The following is a 21,813-nucleotide window of genomic DNA, read 5'->3' as shown; positions in this document are numbered from 1 at the left end:
CATTTTTTTTTCTTTTCTTTTCTTTTTTTTTTCTTTTTCAATGATTATTATTTTTCTACTTCGCGATAGAAAATTTTTGTAAAATCACCAACCGAAAATACGTCGGTCAAACGTCTGTTCGATACGCACGTACCTGTGCAATATGTTGCGTAATACGTACACACGTAACGCGTTGAATTAGGTTTTAAGATTATACTCGCGAATCGAAGAGCGAACTCGTGCGTAGCAAAAATCTGTGTTAAAACGATCGAACACAATACGGTTAAACTTGCGTAACCTGTAACCTATTATCGTATATACCTCTAGGTGTACGAATAATTACTGTACCTAATTCGAAAAACTCGTTTCGTAATAATTGCGTTATTTCGGAGGGCCTAAGGTGGTCCTTTTCTTGAGTGACAGGCGGCGGTACCTTGATACGTTAACAGTTTTAATACAAGGCCTCGTCAGATCTATGGTAGGATGTGATGCTCTTATATACACACATATATATAATATATATATATATATATATAGAGAGTAAGCGAGTCAAGTGGTTTGCGGGATAAACTAGGCCGTGCTGTACGATGCAGAAACGGCCAACGATTGATTCGAAATTCTGATCCCATATGATCAGTGCTTTGTACCCCATCATCTCTCCCCCTAAATTTAAAGGCGATTATTTTCCCTTGTTATTTATTTATTTATTTTTTTTTCCATCTCTTTCTCTCTTTCTCTCCATTCATTATACAACTTAACGGGATAAACTGCACGTACAATGTTGAGATAGTAAGTAATAACAAAGAAACAAACATGTTTATAGGTATTTTGAAGAGTCAACTTCTTTTAAAATTGCACAATAACTGTTTTGCTGACGTTACGATGCCGATGTAAAGGATAAAAAAATGTAAAATAAAAAAAAAAAAGGAGCATAAGCGCGTTGCTTAGTTTTAGTCCGCTATAACGTGTTACAAAAAAGAAATCAAGTCCGAGATATCGATCCGGGCTCTCGTACCTTCCTCGTTTCGAAAACGTTCGTATCGCTTTCGCTAATTTCGTTTCGTCGAAGCGTTTTTTCTTCCTCTCCGGCAAGCAGGTTCGTCTCCTCGTCTCCTCGTCGCCTCGTCTTTTCGCCTTTTCGTCTTGACGCAGCTACCTTTATAGAATCACAGCTTCGCGCCGCCACCCCGGGTCGTTGACTTCCGTCCGATCCGTCTATTTCATCTCTCTTTATCACCTCCGCCTCCCTTCTTCGGTCTCACACGCCAGCTAGCTAAGGGTCAAGTCGTTGAGACTGAGCGATCGTCGTCTCTTAATTCTAAAAAAGAATCGGGAATTGAAAATAATAAAAGAATGTAAAGAATGTTCCCTCCTTTCACCGGATATCATAAATTTCTATTTACTTTTACCTAGTTTTCTTTTTTAAACTATCTATTTAGTACAATCTGTGTATGAAAATTATGGATTTTCGGTATCCAACCATTTTACGATTTATGCTATTCAACGAATAATAATGCAACGTCGATTTATTATTTACATTTTATAACATACGTACGTAGGTGCGGAATTTGAACAAATTTTTTTTAATCTTGTATAATATTTATACGATAAATCTTTACGTGTATATGTATATGTATATATTGGGCTGTTAAAAAAAAAAAAAAAAAAAAATCCAAAAGTACCATGTAGGTATAAAAATACGTCTGTTATAATTTGAACTTTTAATATTTACATTAAGAGGTTGCGCATCGCAATTTTTTATTTATCGTGATAATAACACGCGAAAAATAGTTTTTGTTCCTTCTGATTTTTATAACTGGCTAACGATGCGTCGGACAGAAAATTGACAGACATATTTGTTGAGAGAATTGAACGTTCTTAAGGTTCTTAAATAGCTTTTGAATTTTTTTTTTTTTTTTTTTTTTTTTGCAACAAAGAGGAAAAAAACATTCTACGCGATTACTTATTACAGAACGATACGATATTACATCGATTACCAATTATCAGCGCATTTTATTTTCGCCATTCGTTTCTCGACGATTTTCAACCTGTCGAGTTCGTAACGAGAGGAAAATTTTTGTTTCTCTTATTTTTCCACCGCTGATTTTTTTCCGTAAAACATACCTATACGTCCGGCGTTACATTGTACGCGGGTGTGTATAATAATACCGAAGTATACAGGGATACTTTGATTTTATCGCGGTACTGATTTACTACTCAGCAGCGCGGCGAAGCGGCAGAAATTCCCGCGAAACAGCTGTCACGATATTCTTACGCGTGGAATTTCTCTCTTCTTTTTCCTTTTCATTTTCATTTTCATTTTCCTTCTCATTCTCCTTTTTCCCCCCAACACACCACAGCCAGCCAGGAATGTTTCTGGTGGGTTTAGAATTTCGCGCCAAAAATATCTCGCACCTATAACACTGCGCGTATACATTTTATTTATCAGTATTTCGTACAAATATACATAGGTATGATATGTTGACGAATTTTCGGAAAGAAATTAGTGCACTTTTAGGGGCAGCCGCGGTGGAAAGCCGTAAATTATTTTTTTCCGAAATACCCTGATCCATCTTATTGTTTCAAACGCGCGCACGCACACATGTGTAAATAAATACTTGCTGTCCCGCAGGATCAATTATTTATACGTATCATTTTTTTTTTTTTTTCAACGCAGCTTTGCATCCGCCGTGTTCGTTTATTGATTAAAAATGATTACGAGTGAATTATTAATGCCTAAAGCTTATAATACTTGGAAGGAAGGGTGATTATAAATAACGTACAAATCGACACGGCTTATTTATAACGTATAATAATATACGACGTAATTTAAGAGACAGAAGTTTGCAAAGTTCGTCGCGGACCGGCTGTGCCTGAAAATTTTTGGCCACTTACCAATAACGTATATAACATCGTTATAGACGTAGGTACATCCGTACGTGCATACGTAAGTATGGATTATTGCACAATAATTCACACATAGGTTATTACAGGTCTAACAACGTGCACGAAACGTGAATACATTCACTTTCCTGACATCCAAAAAAGTTTTCTACCCTCGCTAATTCTTGTTAAAAAAATTTCTTTTTTCTCCACAACGGTAATTCGTTACAATATATATCTAGTACGTACAGACTCGATTCAGCGAGTGCGTATTTTTTACTGCAGTTGACCAAGTTTTTTTCCGAAAATACTTGAGTTTACCGTAGTTATAGTCTACGTAAAACTCAATACGTAAAGACACGCGGTCATCAGACGCGTATAATTCGCGCATACCGGTTTAACAGGGAATCAGGCGGATTTTCACGACAACATTGCGGTCATCTGCCAACAGCGGTTAACCGCTCGATCCACCCTCGACGTCTGGCTCTCTGACGTATCGGTGGATTTATTATAAACCGAAAAAAGGGTATATCGTTGTGTTTCGAAGGAAAGAGAACTCGACTTTTCTACGCGCGGTTTCAACGAATTTATAAATCTTTCTCAAGTACAAATTGGGTGTCTTGGATATCGTATGTTGAAATTTTCACACGACGACACTTGCCGTGAATGATCGTTGACGAAAATTCCGTAAGTCGCAACGAGACGAATTGGCAAAGTATGATTCGGAAACTGTGAACAAAGAAAAAAGTATACCGATACAGTCGTACAACAATTAGTCGAATCGAAATTCTAATATCGGGTTACTTCTTGTTATTATCTATTATCGTATTTATTACGTAAATTATTATTGCATATAAATTTGTTCCTCCAGGTCAATTACACGAAAATGCAAGATCTGAAATGCGTAAAACACGCATGAGTAAATAAATATCGCGAATTATTATAAACGGAGGGAGACGATAAGTCCTCCTCCCTGTTCAATTTATATAATGTCAGAGCGCCGCGGTGGCGAATCGGGTGGTGAAAATGTCACGAAGGCGAGTTCGACCTTTCGTAATACGATATACGTACAGAGAAGGTCCGAAACCGCCCACGTAATCCGTGACGTCATGCCCCGATAACGTACGTATTCATACGCGTAACGTCGACGAATGCAGGGTGAAAATTATGCGTAGGGTATATTCCACGGAAAATTAGCGGTCCACGCGTACCTCACCATTTTCGATTTTCATCATCATTCGGTACGTCTGTTGTTACCGATTCAAAAAAAAGGTCTCGGAATTTTTTTACAAACTTTTTTCTCAGCTACCGGTGAAATTTGGGAACAAAATCGAAAAATCGATTCCGAAAACGCCGTGTTTTAAAATGTGAAACAAATTCGCACAGATTCCATCATTTGAAATGTGATTTTCTAAGCGCCACGCGATAATGAGATCTCAATATTTAGCAATTTTTGTTTTTCGCAATCTTTTATTTTTCCATGTCAGACTGGATTTTTTTTTTTTTTTTTCTACACGCATCATTTTTATTTATATGTGTATTCATTATTACACATGTGTATTTCATACATATTGCGTATACATAACTTGTATCTTAATTAATTACCATTGTTATACATTAATCAATTGCAACAAGGATTGTTTTGATAATATTTGTATTTATTCATATTTTCACAGATCGAGGTACAATGGCGGACAGTCCGAACGCTTCTCCGCAGGTGCACGTGGTGAGTGAAAATAATAATAATAATGCAAAGAAAACAAAAACTTTAACCAAAAGCTGAAAAAAAAAACAACAGCGATGTATAATCTGTCATGTGCAAAAAAGTGCAAGCGTGTGTAACAGGACGCGAATGAATGATGACTTGTAATTATTTCGCACAAGCGTTAAACGTTAATTTAATATGGTAACAAAATTTTAAATAATCATCCCCCCCCTCCCCACGGTAAGGAATAGATAATGGGAAGGCGGGAAATTTATATAATCGTCGTTAAATTCGTGGGGGATTTATCGTACATGTAGTGTAGTATACGTGTACTTGGTTATTTATAAGGCATGTGTGTGTGTGTGAGACTGCCATGAATAAGGGAGATGCGAAGACAGAAATCCTTGTCGCGTTGTACGGTTTAAACTTCCCTCTCTCTCTCTCTCTCTCTCTCTCTCTCTCTCTCTCTCTCTCTCTCTCTTTCTCTCCCGAAACGGCTTGCGGCAGTGCAGCAGGTCTTCTCCGTTCCATCGGACAGATATAAACGTAATTATCCGTTAGTTCCCACCTACTTACTACTTACCTACTTCTTCTTCTTCGCTTTGCCGTCTCTCTATATTATACCTATAAATATACGTATGCAGACACGACGTTGTTATACATCTCGACACTCACTTTATTATATCAAACCGTTTTACACGACGTGCGTCGTTTGATCCGCGCCTCGTTATAATTCTCGTTATATTTCCACATCGTCTATTATATTACATGCATTATACTTATACGTTTACGTTATATATAATCTATCGTAGTAAAAAATTATAAAAATCGAAGGGGGTGAGGTGCGTGGGTTGCAAATTTCACTTGGAATGCCCCATGTACGTATATACGTATATGTGTATGTATATAAATTATACGCTCTCTGCAAACTGGCGAAAGTTGTAAATGATTCGACTTTTACTTCGACTGCGATTATATGCGAGCAATTATTGTACGATCTATATTATTTGAAACTAGTCAATTGCGTTTCCGTTTCAGGCTTATCGTACACGATCGGTACGTCATCGTGTAACGAAAAACAAAACCAAACGAGATGGAAATCGTGTGAAATACGATATATTTACTATTTACCTTGGTAAACGTTTGATTGGATCGTTTTTATAGAAAAGGTCAAAGTCTTGGTTTGTTTTTTAACCTAATTGGAAACTCGGTAACTCGGGAAAATGAAAAAATGAAAAACTACGTAACGTGAACATCTCGGCTTCATCGACTCTTTGTTATCAAACGCAAGATATTCCCCAAGATATTCTTCGATTTGGTAGATCTAATTAGGGAAAAAGAAAAAGAAACAAATGAAGTAAAAAATCATTCGCGATAATCTCTCGAGGCGGAAACGTGCGATTTCCAATTATTGACGTCAGAGTTGAATCGTGGAAGGGCTGAAGGGGTGTGAAAAAATTCGTCAGAATTGCCCTATAAGCGATGGTTTCGGTTATTCGAGTCGAAGGTGCGTTACTTCGTCGCCTAGACGAGACGAGGTGATAAAAACTCGTTGGAAAGTTGCGAGCAAGGGAAAGTTTGCACACGTATAAATTCAATCATGTTACGTTATGGTGGTTCACGTATACAGGCATGACAATGAAATGATAACTTGGCGATGATATTGTCAGATTCAATTCCGGTGTAAGGGAAATAAATGAAAGTCAATGTTTTAATAAATAATCATCGTTTGCTTTTTTGGGATTATCGAAGATGAAGTAAAACCTGACGAAGCAAAACGTTGTATTTCGTCACGATACAACACGGATCAGCAAAATAATATTTTATTTCAGCTGCACGGGATGGTTTTGGTAAATATTTATGCTTCCGTCTAAAATGACTTACAATTCCCTACATCACGTGCGGTCTTTTGCAGAATACGAGATGTTTGTGTGAAAAAAAGCATAAAACAATGAAAAATCGTTACAACGAATTAAACAGCAGTTCTTATAAAATCAGACCAATAGTATCTTCACGAAATGTACTCAACATTCCGTTTCTATTCTTTTTTGCTCATGAAGCCTCTTCTTCTTCTCTTTGATCGAGAATAGGATAACCAGATTTCGAGTCAAAAACGGGGGGCTTCACTCCAAATGAAACTACAAACACGAGTTTGAGAAAAAAACCTGGCGCGATGAAAATTATTGAGTATATTTCCCAGTTTCGGTGAGTAAAAGTTTATAAAATAATCTCTGCAGTTTTTTGGTTGCAGACCTATGTAACAAGTAATTCGTTGCAAGAGTCGAGCTCGCGATAAATTGATCGACGTAAGAGTTGTTTTTTTCTTTTTACTTTACACCGATCAATTCTCTTGGATCTTTAAATCCTCCTCAAGATAAATCTGCGAAGGGCACTTGAACTCGAGATGCTGCTGCTGCTGTTGCTGCTGTTGCCGCTGCACTGAGATGCTTGAGACGTGCATCAGAGATGACGCGACGCGACGCCGCCCGGATCGATAAAACTAGTGCAGCAGACTTGCTGCAGTCGTCGTTGCAGCATCGTCTTGAAATCCGTTTACGTATGCGCCGATAACTGCTCGAGCAGAAATTAAAGTCGAAAAAATTGGCAAAAATTCGCATTTCAGTTTCTGTATACATGTGTATGTATATTTTAATGATTATTTATCGCGAGACTTATGTTAGAAGCGTTATTTTAACGAAATATTCGGAAAAAGATTAACGATTTACCGATTTTTGGATTACTTCAAAGGAACTAAATTTTTGAACTATAACAAATATCTTGTTTTGCTTTACGGTTTGATGAATTTCATAAAATTTAAAATTTTTGTGATATTACGATTTTTCGCTTAACAAATATCGTTGTGATAACGTTACTAACGACAGAGGGAAAGCAATTCTCGAACCGACGAAACGGATTTTTTTGAAGTCCATCTAACTTCAATCTGGTATCCCTTATTGGTTCCAAATACGGTAACTTCAATTCACCAATTTCGAATTAGACAGTCTGTCAAAATGATTTACAATTAGTCTAAGGAATTATTTCGCGATCGAGTCAAGCATCGATTAGAGCGAACTTTTTCATCTAATTCCGAAATTTGGTTAGCTGAATATCATTTCATTGAAGTTTATGCGTTGAACCTCCATGTCGCAGGTTCGTTGACAGAAACGATTGGGTACTTCGATTAAAACGAATCTAGCCAACGAAACGTTCACATCGATCGAATGCCGTACTTTGTTGATCTGACCGGAGCTTCTTTGACGTAAATAATTCTTTCCTGAGGTGAACCTGAGGTTCTAGTGAGCGTTAGTGCTACTATCTGAGAAAAAATTCACATCGTCATACCGGATAGGTGATACAGACAATCGCATTTCTTAGAAACAAAAAGAAAAGGTCAAATTTCTACGGTGTGCAATTCGTCGAGATTGGTTGGTACGATGATGTGAATTTTTTCTCAGACAGTAGCGCCAATACTCACTGAATCTTGGCAATTACAGATGGATTCGAACATCGTCACGCTTGCAATAAAATACATGCTGAGAGTGTGTCCGAAACTCGTGTATTTTAAATGGTGATATCCGTCCGTTTACAGGCACGGGTTAGAATTGACATAAAAATCTGAAAGAATCAGGAAATTGTTTTTTAATTATTTATAGTTGATTTGGGGGTGGTCTGAAAAAAAATCATCAACACTCACCCTAATATATGTACACGCATATAATAAGAGCTTTGAAGAGGCGAAGACGGAAGGAGGAAAACGAATCTGGGCGATCCTCGCGTCTGACGAAACGCACTCGACAAGCAGCAGCAACGTCGCAAGAAGAATAATAAGAAAAAGAAAAATACGCGACTGATCTAACCCTAAAGCCAGCGAACCCAACCTCGGTGGTCCGACCCGACAACCGATCGCGGCAAGTCTGACGGTTCTCCGGAATTTATCACCGTAGAGTTCGCCGCTTCTTCTATATTTCCTCGACTCTACGGTTACGACCGACCGCATCACTCCGACTGCTGTTATGCATCACGCAGCCTCGTATAACGGGCTTTACGTACGTACGTACCGTACCTACGTTACGTTACGTTACGTGTCTAGATCTATATATATATTACTTATCGCGTTTGCAGTTCTCCGCTGCCAACTACCGCCAACTCGTATGTACGCGTATGAAACAAGAATCACCGAAAATAATAATCTATTTTTGATTAATTCGATTATTCTTTCCCGATTAATTGAGTATAATCGATTGTTTTTCAAATTCGACTTTACTCGACTATCATCACTCTCTCAGGTACTGAATAACTATTTGATATAAAAGTAAAAGATTGATGAATATTTTTACCTGAAATTGAAATATATTTTTAATGAAACTGTCAATTATAAACAAACTTTTCCGCCATTGAGATTGCGTACTCAAATTTATGGTATTTTGATTTCAAACGCACAGTTTCGCAAAAATACAAAATAATCTATTAATCGATTCATTTTTATCGATTCAATCGAGTCGTGTTAGTTTATTTTTTCTTGACTCGATCAATCGATGCATCGATTATTTTTAGTTTAGTGGCCATCGTTAGTATGAAATCTTCGTGTGCAGGACTTGAGAATTTTTTTTTTTACTTCATTACTTGTTAAATGAAAAATTAAACGAATCCGAATAGAACAATTGAAACGGTCAATTTTTCTCTTTATTTTATTTCAAATATTGTCGCGGTGAAGCTGTAATTGTCGAAATAAATTATAATAATTACGACTATACGAACATGACGTTGTTGAGCCATTTGCATACTTATTTAAAAATTGAAAATGGCAGAGCAAACTTGACTTTTTTGCGATTTTTATACAGTATACCACGTAACGTAATTTTCTACAGTATTTCAGAACTTTTTTTTCTCTCTTTTATCTACGGGAATTGCGTATTATATTATTTTACGATCAACGTAGTCTGCACGTTCCATTTGTGTATTTTTGTATTACATGAAATTTTAAACCCGATTTCGACATTACATTTGTGCCATTGAACAGTATGCAGGAGTTGCTTCGAGCCTGCAAGTTTTTTTACTTTTTTTTTTTTTGTTTTAAAGCGGTTTATCTTGCCTCATTTCCGTCTTTACAACTTGTGTAACAAATGCTCGCGGTACGCGGCGTTGCGGAAATCTTCTTGCGTCTTTTTTTTTGTTTTTTTTTTTATGCAGGAAACGAGTTTTTTTTTCACCTTCGCTGATTCTGGAATCAGGACCGCTTTTTATCGCCTCTCGCCGCTTTGTTCTTCGTTTCTTTCAGCTCTTGCGCGCGGCTGTTCGTTAGTACACGACGTATTATCATTATTATTATTTGTATAAATAATGATTTCAAGTTTTTATATGGGGAGTAGAACGACTTGGAAAAAAAAATAGATTTTCGACAATACAGAATTTCCGCGTCATTGGATACCGAGAATTTTTACCGTTCGGCGAGTTTGTTATTAACAAAAAATCTTTCATCGTCGATAAATATTTGAAATTTGACTTGCTTCATCTGTCTCATCGTCATCTACTCTATCATTGTCGGTGACAACATTTTTTTTATCTTCGATTTTACGCCCTCTTCTCCTACCTCTATGGAATTTATACCCATTATCATCGTATACGCGCAATAATTTAAGTTACCTTGTTTTCATTTATAAAATGTATTATATTTGATACTTTTTCGTACAATCGATTTCTGTGAAAAGATACGCTTGTCGCGCATTAAGCGGGACATTTTTATGATATATATGTATACATATGTATATTTGCCGGGTCGTTTGGAGGATTGAAATTCTTGGCTCAATTTAAAGTTATTGCTTTATACACCACGACCACCATCACCGCCGGCTCTACTTCTGCGGGTTTGTTACGGTCGAATTCCGTCAATCACGCGTGTAAATCATACCGACTCTAAATATCCAATTTATTTCTAAGTCAAACTCCAATTGTACGACGACCGTCAAAATACGTCGCCATTTCTCACACAGTGTCGTGTGTAATTCAATCTCTGTCGCAATTTACGGGCATTAAAAAAGTACCACGATTTTAAATGGACCCGACACGACTTTCTTTTTTTTTTTTTTATCATCATTTAGGTATCGTATCATTCGGTTCTTTCTGCGATAGAGACAAAAAATTCTCGATTTGTCTTTGTTTTCGTCTAAAAGCCAAGCGCCTGGCATCAGGCAACGTCTGTTGCAGCGCCGTAAAATCGGTTGCCATTGAGCAGGCGGTCGTCGAAACATCTCAATGTTGGTATTGAAGAAATCTTATTTATCTATAAATTTTCTCGCCGATTGGATGTCTCCCACAAATTCATTACATTTACGTATAATTTCTATTCATCGTCAGGGTTTCGGCGAAATATAGATCTCGATAGGTGATTAATGCTCGGATAAATGCGAATGGACATTTTCTTTCATTTAATTCTTAATCGTCAAACAAGCTTGCCGAATATTTTCTGTAAGTATAATGATAAATTGTTTGCATTTGTCGCGATTATTTTTACTAGATTTTGTTTCCTTCTTTCTTCTCCTTTTTTTTTTTTAGACAATTATGTTATAAATAATACAGAATGATTGAATGAGAAAAAACTGGTGTTGCAGTTCTTTTATTTTCTTTCCTTCTTTCTTTGCTTATATTTTTTCTCAGTCACTAACCGCGAGTTGGTTATAATTTTCGCTAACTGCAGGATGTTTCCTTGAGTAGGCTTGCGGTGATTTTTCGCAAACAAAAGTCGCGAGCTTGCACTCAAGCTCGATGGAAATGCATAATGCGGTTTACCGCAAGTTAAGAGGAAAATTACGCCTTTAGCACGAATCATTTCATTCGTGTACGATGCGTACGTATGTCTGTACATTAGGATGTTCCAAAGAAAAAAAAAAAAATTTTTTTATCTTCCAAACGCGCATCAAATTTTTGTTAGAGCTTCTCAAACAGAATATCTCAACCAAATATGAGCTCTGAATATTGATATTCAGAGGTATTTATTTTATTTTTTCCATTTTCCATTTAAATAACACACGACAAATGATGGGAAAATTATTGATTTTCTTCTTTTCGTAAACGGTTTGACTTGTAAACTATCTATAAATACAGATTCTTTTAGCAAACTTCACGCAATATAAAATAATACTGAGATAGAGAATTTTCCCAACTCCAACCGATTAAGCTATATTTAAGAAGACTCAATATTTGTAGTCGAATAACTCTAAATCGCTTGTAGTTGGGAAAATCCTATCTCACTACTATTTTATAAGGCGTGAAATTTCCTGTAAGACTTTGTATTCAGATAGTTTACAAGTCAAGCCGTTTACGATCAGAATAAAAAATTCAAAATCCTTCCGTTTCTTTTTCCACGTATTATTTGAATGAAAGATTGATAAAATAAAACAGACACCGTTGCGTATCAATATCAAGAGCTTATATTTTGACGAGATAATACATTTGAGAAGCTCCAGCGGAATTTTTACGCGCGTAGGAAGAATAAAAGTAATTTTTTTTTTCATGCAAAGTACGCCGATGCCTGTTGCTGGCTTTTCGCTTCGCCCTAGTTGAAATGATTCGGAAACTCGTGCGATGCATGATGTATATTGTACAAGTACCTAACTCGTACACCCGCCATTCCACCCCGAATACATACGTTGGTCGTATTATAAATAGATACGGCTTGGCAAGCCCCGCGGTATTTTACCCGTCGTTAAAACCCGGAAATAAGTTGTTTAATTCAAACAAACATTTATTATATTTGTATGCACAGTGTTACGTATTATAGGTTCGTGCATATTTTCTCAGCGTCGGCGGACAGTTTATTACACTCCGATATGCGATGATGATGAGGATGATCCTGATGATTTATCGGGGAATATAATATCTCTGACATGTTGTTGAAATTTTTCATTTAAAACATTTATCATCTGTCGGAATGACTAATGTGATTTTTTACGCTTGCGCCTTTACGGCGGATACAATATTGGGAATACGAAATAAAGATCGTGGTGTGAATTTCGCAAAACATCAGGCCGAAGTTTGTAAGGTTGTCGTATAGGATGCATCTTTGGAAAAAGTCGTCATTTTGCAACATTGGGATTACTTGAAATTTACAAACTCAGATTTGGTAAATTCAACTTTTGTCAGGTATTCTAAAGTTGAAAGATAGTCATTTTTGTTGAAACGTTTCGAATACGTTAACGTTACTAACTTCAGCACCGTCATAAAACACCATCTCCGTGTTGCTGTACGTGCGTAATGTTCTTAAAATTCAATCATTACATATCTGAACTTACATAAACTTCTGTAAACTAACATTATACACATAATATATGCAGCACATGACACAAACTTGTGTAATTCATTAAGGTTTATTATTTTGATAAGAAAATAAACAACTACGTAATATTTATATTTTAAACGAACAGATTATTATGTTACACATTCGTTTTAAATACTAGCGAAAAGGTTTTCAATCTGTCGAATAAAATTAGTTTGTATCGTATTTTATTCCTTTTTCCAATCAACATTTTCTTTGCATTTTTACAAGACGAATTTTTTTTCGATCCGATTAAAAAAATAATACCGTTCTATGGGATATTCGGTGCGGTATGAAATCGTCGTCGCGTTTTCTTCCTGCAGCAGCTGCATCGGTGATATTTACTTTCGTACAAGATTGAACGTTTGTTGTAATGACGGATGATGCATCGGTGTGTGATGCACGTATATGCGTATGTACGTAACGTGTAAAGGTAAACGAATGAAACGGCTCTGTTAACACGGTGTTCAAGGCTGCTCGACGACTCGACGGGGAAAATAAACGAGGTATAGGTCAAGGAATCCCATCGCGTTGTTGCAAACGCTTGTATACATATATACATACACATACATACGTCTATGGTAAAAATGTAATTCGCTTCCGGCGGTTTTCTCATTATACATATGTATACCTGATATCCTATTTTTCTTCTATTTCGTCAAGCATCAACGTGTCTGTACGAAACCTTTTAATTTTCATGTAGATTATCAATATCGATTGCATTATGTACTACGATTCTCGTTCCATACGTCGATCAGCATGGAAAACCTGAAAAACCAGTAAATGTCAGGGTATGTTTAAAAGGGGTCATGGAAAACTTGGAATTTTTTATTTGGTCGTGGAAAAAAATTGAAAATATCACTTTTCTATCATGGGAATTAGAGATGATTTTTAGCGTTAGGAAAAGTTTACTCTCTCTTTTTTTTAACTCACTTTTTTTTTGTACATTATTTTTATTGATACATAAAAATATTAATACCATTTTATGTAACGATCGTTATTTTTTTCTTCTGTTTCAGGTAAGTGACGATCGTGCATATTCTATCCTCTTCCACATCCACGCTTCTATGCTTACGGTCAGATATGATTACGATAATTTGAATATATGTTTTACGCAACGATCTGTGGAGAATTTACACGTTTCACGTAAAAATAACAATGTCGAAAGGTGAAGAATAGCGGATTCCCCTTTCTAACTCGCTCCGAATTCTTATCGATTCTACCATTTTGCGAGCGGAAGCGAGTCTGACGACGAGACCGACCATGCGCTTGCTATATGCACGAGTTTTCTTTCTTCTTCCCTTGAGGGTTCTATCGGTAAGGTGCGGTACAGGGTGTGCATACGAGACTGGATTACGTCGACGTCGACGTCGACGCGAGTGAGTCACGATCGAGAAACGTCGCGGTGCGGGCGTCGCTTTGGGACGACGAGCTGATTCACCCGGTGACAACCCTCAGGCTCTAAAGGGGAGACCCTGAACCCTACTTCGTATAACGAATTTATTTTTCGACCTGGGTATCTTGTCTCTCCTCCGTAACGTACCCGATATATTGAAATTACAGCGCGTGCCTCGCGATTCTTGGACGATGTTGTCTGTTATCCACGTTCCGCTGCATACCGTATATGCATATTAGGGTGATCCTTACTTAGGGTGTTGATGATTTTTTTTCAGACCACCCCCCAATCGACTATAAATAATTAAAAAACGATTTCCTGATTCTTTCAGATTTTTATATCAATTCTAACCCGTGCCTGTAAACGGACGGATATCACCATTTAAAATACACGAGTTTCGGACACACTCTCAGCATGTATTTTATTGCAAGCGTGACGATGTTCGAATCCATCTGTAACTGCGAAGATTCAGTGAGTATTGGCGCTACTGTCTGAGAAAAAATTCACATCATCGTACCAACCAATCTCGACGAATTGCACACCCTAGAAATTTGACCTTTTCTTTTTATTTCTAAGAAATGCGATTGTCTGTATCACCTACCTGGTATGACGATGTGAATTTTTTCTCAGATAGTAGCACCCATGCTCACTAGAACCTCAGGTTCATGGATTTTTTCGAACATTACTACTCTTACAGTAAAATATATACTAAGAACGTGTCCGAAACTCGTGTGTTTTAAATTGGGAAATCCTTCCTCTTACAGACACGGGTTACGGTTGATGTAAAAATCTGAAAAAAAATTGTAAATTGTTTTTCAATTATTTACAGTTGATTTGGTGGGGTGATCCGGAACAAATTCGTCATCATTCTAAACGAGGACCACCCTAATATATGTGTATGTATGCGACGTTATAATTATCGCGCAGTTATTTGATACTCTACGGAAGAAGGCGAAGAACCTGCAAGGAACGATAATGTCTCGAAAATTGTAAAAATCAGACCGAACGTTGGAATAAAAAGAAACGCTCTATGTTATATACATATCAACGTAAATTCAGGATTCAAAAGTGCAGGATTGGTTCAAACTTTTGAGACGCACGTTACTGTGCTGAGTCAATTTTTATGACAATGTATTCTATGGATTTTTGGCTCGGTGATTACGAATCTGAAGTCGGATTTAAAAAATTGAAGACGACGATGACAACACGACCGACGAAGATTTTAAACTCCGTCAAATATGGTACGAAAAATTCTAAGCACGAGTTTTCAGGGTCGCTGATTCGTTTCGCTATCCTGAATATTGACAATCTGATTTCAGATTCGTAATCAGCGACGCCAAAAACTCACAATTGACGTAAAACATGCAACCTTCTCGGAAACGAATAATTCCTTCAATTTTCACGCTGTTTTTCAATCAATTTGCTTCTAAAAATACGTAATATAAATTATATCGCAACGAGTCACTCTCGATTTTTGCAAATCTATCGGTATACCACCAGCGATAGGAAAAGAAAGAAGAAAGGGCAAAATATTTGACTGACAATGAGTGACAATGAGAGCCAGCATAAGTTTGCGTCAAGACCATTCCGTAAGGCACGGCAGCTGGTCTGCCGTAAACCCGTAAAGAAATCACGAACCGTGGTTCCGGCGTGTCTGTATCCTTCTCTTCTTTCTCCCTTTAATTTCCCTCTTGCCTGCAATGCGTGCGTGCCTGAAAGTATACTTTTATATCACCGTCGAGTAAAAGGGAACTACGCTCGCTACTCGGTGGCGGCGCGTAGAGTTTATTAGCTACGTTGCGTATTACGGTATGCACCTTATACGCACACATACGTATATAAATAATATCACGCGTTGAATGTATCATGCTTTTAATACAGCGCGATTCGACGAGTAATTAATAGCGGATAATTAAATTCTTTTCCGTTGGAAGTGCGAGTTGCGTTTATTTTTTAATTCGTTGGAAATTAGTCTGAGGAATAAGTTTCTGTATTTTTATTTTTATTTTTCTTTTCAAAATGTTCGAAATGTTTGTCGCCGATGTTGAACCGAGATTTTACAGCATATAAGCGATTTCTGAAAAATTGTAACTCGGAAGTCGTGAGACCGCAGCTGGGAATTCCTGCTAACAATAAAACCGAATAAAGGCTGGAAGTGATCGTTAAAGTTGGCCGAAGAACCGCGGGCGAGACTCGGAAGTGCGTTTTACGTTCGCCCAACATATACGTAGTACGTGGTACACGTAAGCCTTGGTTAACGAGTTTATATTCCTGCGGGGAAGCCGATCCTTCCTTTCTCCTTAATTCGTTTCATTTCATTCGTTGTTGTTATAATAATATAATAGGACTTTAAGTAATTCTTATACGTACCTACGGTAGGTTGGTTTTATTTTTTAACCGGGTTCTTTTTTTTTTTGTCGTGTCGGGGTTGAATTAATCGTTCACCAATCAACAGAAAACTGCGACTAACAATTCCGCGGTTTTATGCGAAAGATTAATCCTCTCGGAGAAATTTTAATTTTTCAAATTCGCTACAGATTGAGGGAAAAATATTGGCGCAACTTCTCTTTTTCTCGAAATAAATTCTTCTGAAATTAGATAACGTGTTTGTCGATTTTTCGTTCCTTCTTTATTCCGGTTATTCGTCATGTTCATCTTCATATTTACACTCCTCCGTATAGCTAGCCTCCGGATTAAATAATGTCTCTAACAGTCTCAAGCTTTAGACGTCCCGCTTCTTCGCCTAACGTGAAGTTTAACCGAACCAACAAACAGATCATTGTGTAAACGACGGACACGGAAATATCTTCTCGCCGTTCGTTTTACTCTGTTTTATTTATTATATCACGACTCGAGACAAAACCGCCCTACGATTCTTCTTTTAGTGTGTCTCTGTGTGTGTGTGTGTGTGTGACGCGTCAGAGAAACATTGATGTCACTGACAAAATCAGGAGATGAAAGGTTATACGGCGATGCGGTCACTGCGTGCGATATAACTGATATAACAAATAATTATAATCGTTATTCACTCTAAGATATTTATGTGTTGTGTTAATTAATATTCATTTTATACACGGAATACATCTTGTATCGATTTGGACGGGCATTCCGTTTGCTTGGATTAGAACATATTTTACCTCTCGTATGTACGTTATAATTTAATTATAATTGAGATACATCGGCATTTTCCGTCACGTAATAACATCGCGACGTCAAACCTCTCACAGCGTATCGTATTTCCATAGGGTGAATGACCCGCCACGTTTCGACCCCACGAATTTTCACATTGACTGATCTCCCTCCCTTTCATTCGCCGTGCCATGCACCCTGCTTTTCGCCTCGGGATCATCGGTCGACGTTGGTTAAATAATCTGCACGCGGGACGACGGGGAGAATGTGATAAATTTATTGGAAATTGATGCCGATGACAAGTTTTTACTTTCACTCTTTTTTTTTCCATCTTCCCTTGGAAATTGACAGATTATTAGGAAATTCAAGTTTGGTTCAGATCACTTTTTTCCTTTTTTTTTTTCCTTGCAAGAAGGTGGCGAAAGTTGTATTTTGATTATTACATCGGGATTTTTATTTATTGTGGGTGGAGATTAAGTTGCATTTTTTGAAAATAATTTTATTCGATGACCGTTGAAATGTTACAGAATATTCTGCCTCGTCTCTGTCTGTTTCCTCGACGAAAATCTTGTCGAATTTTTTTATACAGTTGAATTATTTGACAGTATCCAAGATACAAATGAACAACTACGAGTGAATTGTACATGTTACACGGTTAGAAAAAGAAAGTGTGCCAGCAGGTTCAGCAAAATTTTTGGACTGATTTAACCATCGACAAATTATTTTTTTATTTATTGCCAAGTGAAAGAAAAATGTCCGAAGTACAAATTAAACGTCGATACGACGGTTTAAATGATAAAAATTCCGATAACTTGTGTCATATTTATCAACAAAATTGTAACAAACAATTCAAACATAAAGTGTATCTGCCGGGACATTATTGTTATATATATTTCACGATTTTATTGTACAAATTTTAATCATCTAGTAATAATCCAGCGATTGCACGCACGGACAGCTTGTTGCGTAAATCTTTGCAACTCCCCCAAAAGCTCGTCGAATTGTAAAAGCAAAAAGAGGTACGAGATGAAAGAGCGAAAAAAAGAAAAACAGTAAAAAAGTAAACATAAAACGGGAATACTCTGTACACTTCTACCCCTGGAGGAGCTCCGCAAAATCAACCCTTCGTCATGCTAAGTTATGTTTTATTTATCGTCGGTATTCCACCCTTATGTACCGGTACTTGCAGCTATGTATTTCCCAAAGGGAGACATTGTATTATGCCTATGTGCATCGCGGTACGTATATACGTATGCACATAATGTGTAGATCATCGCGTATTAGCGACGGAATGAACCTGACAACGTGGTTTACTCGTTCAGTTTGCGAAACTTTAATAATAATCGGTTATACGTATAACATACACGAGTTTTACAATATGAATATTAAATCCCCTGTTAAGTTTCACGTTTTTAAGTATGTAAAACATCTATACAGCTTTTGCCCAATTAAATAAGCCTTTATAATTATTTGTAACACACTCGCTGTTGTTTCTTTTTTCTTTTATTCTTTTTTTTCTTCCTCTTTTGTAACAAGCACCTTAATTGTTACAGCAACGCCGTATCTTACAAATTGTAATATGCGACGAGGAGCCTGACTCTCACAATGTCTTGAAGAGAAAATACGGTTTTAGAAATTTGTTTTTGAGAATACTCTTTCAGAGTTGAGACAATTGCAGAAATTTTTTTTAAGAAAATCAAAAACGGATCAGGCGTTGGCTGGATTCGCATGGAATTCCCCATATATTTAGTATTCCTCCGCACACGCACATTGGCTCTGTATTACGATGAGGCGCGTCCAAAGTTGGCGGTGGTGGTGGTGGTCGCCTGGAGGGATCGAGGGTGCGCCGCCCCTTGTTTTAATATTACACCGTCGTATATATACATATTACATAATTGAAGGAACGCTAATTGGGGACGGCTTAGCGTATAAGTTCCTGGTCGAGAGGGAGAGAAGCTCCGAGACAAAGCTTTTAATTGTTCTCTCTCCCGATGCTTTTCCTCCGTCCTTCCCCTTCTTCGTCAACTTTTCTTTTTCCTACCTTCCACCTTCCGGCGATTGTATCTCCCGCTCAATTTTCCATCCAATGCGGACATCAAAGCCAGCCAGCGTAACACTTTTCTCGCAATTTGTTGAACCCATAAATTTATATACCATTATACACCCGGCATACCATTTTTATTTTTTCGCTTGCGGAATTTTTTTTTTTTTTTATTTTCCTTCTTTCCGCTTCTCTTGTAACTTGTTAGGTTGGGAAATCTGAACCGTTGAGTTGTGGGATGTCTTTTAATATATATTCTCGGTAATATTTCCTAAAAATTTATTTCAATGCAAGGCAAAGTTTTGACGATATTCATATCACGGTTGTATGTATCGCGCATGGAGTGTAAAGCTATCGGAGAAGAGAGGAGCAGCAAGGAGATATTTCGTGGTAAAATAAACGATTTTTTTTTTTAAATGTAGCGCACTCAGCCGCGTTGGAACGCGTTCGATGTATGTTTTTACATGCAATGATAAAGCAAACTGTAAACATACAACATGGTACGTGCATACAACTGATTCTTTGGGTGTGAAAAATGCATTTCTATATCCTGTGAGATTATTTGTCTCTCTTGTGATTGAATCTTGATGAATAATGAAATGAATAAAAAAACATCGATTTTCGAAAAATCCTGACCAGGTATAACCCCATAATACAGAGATGAGACAGCTGTCGTTTTAACTGCCATGTAATTACAGATAGAAATTTGGAAGAAAACAAAGAATATCATCCGTCTATAATATATAATACGTGTGCTGGCAATAAATAATAATCGAACGGAAAGCCGGTTAGCCAGTCAGTCGGTCAGTTAGTCGGTTAGTTAAGTTTTACATTCGCCGGCGAAGCGGTGGATTTATTGGGCCCAATGAATTGTTTTATCGCCGCTTTAGCGGGGATTGACTTTGATAATAAATAGAAACGAAACGCTGCAGCGGCGTTGGCAGTGAACCGATCATGCCCGAGGCGATTTCCGGTGATTGTTGAATATGATTGCGATAAATAAATTCTGAAACCGTGCAGAACGTTGGGTGCTTTATCGTGTTTTTATATACATGCAGGAATTATAATAATTGCAGTTTAGCAATGATGGGTTCGACTTTGTTATCGTTCTTGTTGTTACTATTGTAATACAACGTGTTTCTAATCGTAATCCACTGATCAAACACCACCGTTTTCCCACAATCTATGGTGTATGCCGTACCATAATTACTGTGCAATATCTTTCAGGCACATACCGGGAGAATCTCTTGAAATTTGTATTCGAACCGCGCATGCGCGAGTTTTGTCGCATGTTCGCGCAGGCTGGCCATCCCGAGTTTCAGTTGTCAAACTGTTTCTGTCGGCGATGTGATTGATACGAGTTTTCAAGGTTAGAATCTCAGATAATCGAGTCAGTGACTCGGAAAGGTTTGGGAAGCGTTTGTTATCGGGTGGGAAAATTGATTCTTCGAAGAACGGTCGGAATTCAATGCTTGCGCTCTTTGAAGATTCAAACGCAGACATTTTGCGTAGGTTGGCTCGCCTGCATCGCGGACAAGAATAACGCTGGCGGAAGATTTCGCCGACCAATGAGATTCAATTATTTGGCGCATGCGTATACCGGGTATAACATCGCAGGTGTGACGTCGTATAAACTAGCCGTGAACCGCAAAACGGTGCCTTGCGTTTCCGCTCTAGAAAACAATGATATAGCGGTTATATTTCAAAGCGAAACGGAGCAAGAAGTTGGGAACGGATGAAAAACTTGACGGATCTATCGCTTGGCTGAATCTCCGGACGCGGATCCTGGGATATTTTGCGGGACGAGGTGGAGCCGATGCCGAATGTCGTTTGTTTTTTCAGGTGAGTAAGTGTAAACTTCGCAGTGTTGGACGCGAGGCCGCGGTGTCTATAACTAAATACCCATGATACCCTGCGCGCATCGTCACCGCCGTTGTGATTTATCAAGTGATTTATCACGTCTTCACGATGTCGACGACAGCGTCAAATACCGGATTACGCAACTACGCGTATACCTTTTCTTTCACGCGTCGGCTGGCTTCCGATAAATAGGTGAATCGAGCTAAACACGGCGTATTGATCAACGACGTCGTGACGGAGAGAAGAATCGGTGACGTTTTAACCAAACGATATTACAAAATATATTTTTTTTCGAGAGGTATAGGTCACCTTCTACGTGCAGCGGGGAATTATTTTGATCGATCGTCAATTTCGTATAAACAAAATTGTTTATCGCTGATCGTGTTCTCCGTAAAACGAGGGGAAAAAAAAGAGAGAGAGCGTACCTGCGTAATATAGGAAAAGAAAATGAAAATTCTCGATCTCCGCTTTTGTTCGATTATTATTATCATCATCGAAGTTTCTTCCGA

General features: G+C 37.6%; 1 protein-coding gene and 1 long non-coding RNA gene across 13 annotated transcripts in view; one reads left to right on the top strand and one right to left on the bottom strand.

The window, feature by feature from the left end:
* LOC124180161 (rho GTPase-activating protein 21-A) overlaps positions 1-21,813 on the top strand; it is a 97,755-nt gene that overhangs the window by 17,763 nt on the left and 58,179 nt on the right. For all 12 annotated transcript variants that reach the window (XM_046565289.1, XM_046565288.1, XM_046565292.1 and 9 more), the window contains exon 2: positions 4,539-4,588. In XM_046565289.1, coding sequence (XP_046421245.1) covers positions 4,550-4,588 — 39 coding nt within the window. In that variant the 5' untranslated portion in view covers positions 4,539-4,549. The remainder of the gene's footprint in view (positions 1-4,538; positions 4,589-21,813) is intronic.
* Positions 70-8,546, bottom strand: LOC124180170. Its single transcript, XR_006870221.1, has 3 exons — positions 8,262-8,546; positions 8,043-8,182; positions 70-1,297 (listed from the first exon to the last, which is right to left on the bottom strand). It is a non-coding gene; the product is annotated as an uncharacterized LOC124180170 (long non-coding RNA).

This window comes from Neodiprion fabricii, chromosome 4 (genome assembly GCF_021155785.1).
Source record: "Neodiprion fabricii isolate iyNeoFabr1 chromosome 4, iyNeoFabr1.1, whole genome shotgun sequence".
Classification (NCBI taxonomy): Eukaryota; Metazoa; Arthropoda; class Insecta; order Hymenoptera; family Diprionidae; genus Neodiprion; species Neodiprion fabricii.
This window is presented reverse-complemented; position numbering and strand designations above follow the sequence as displayed.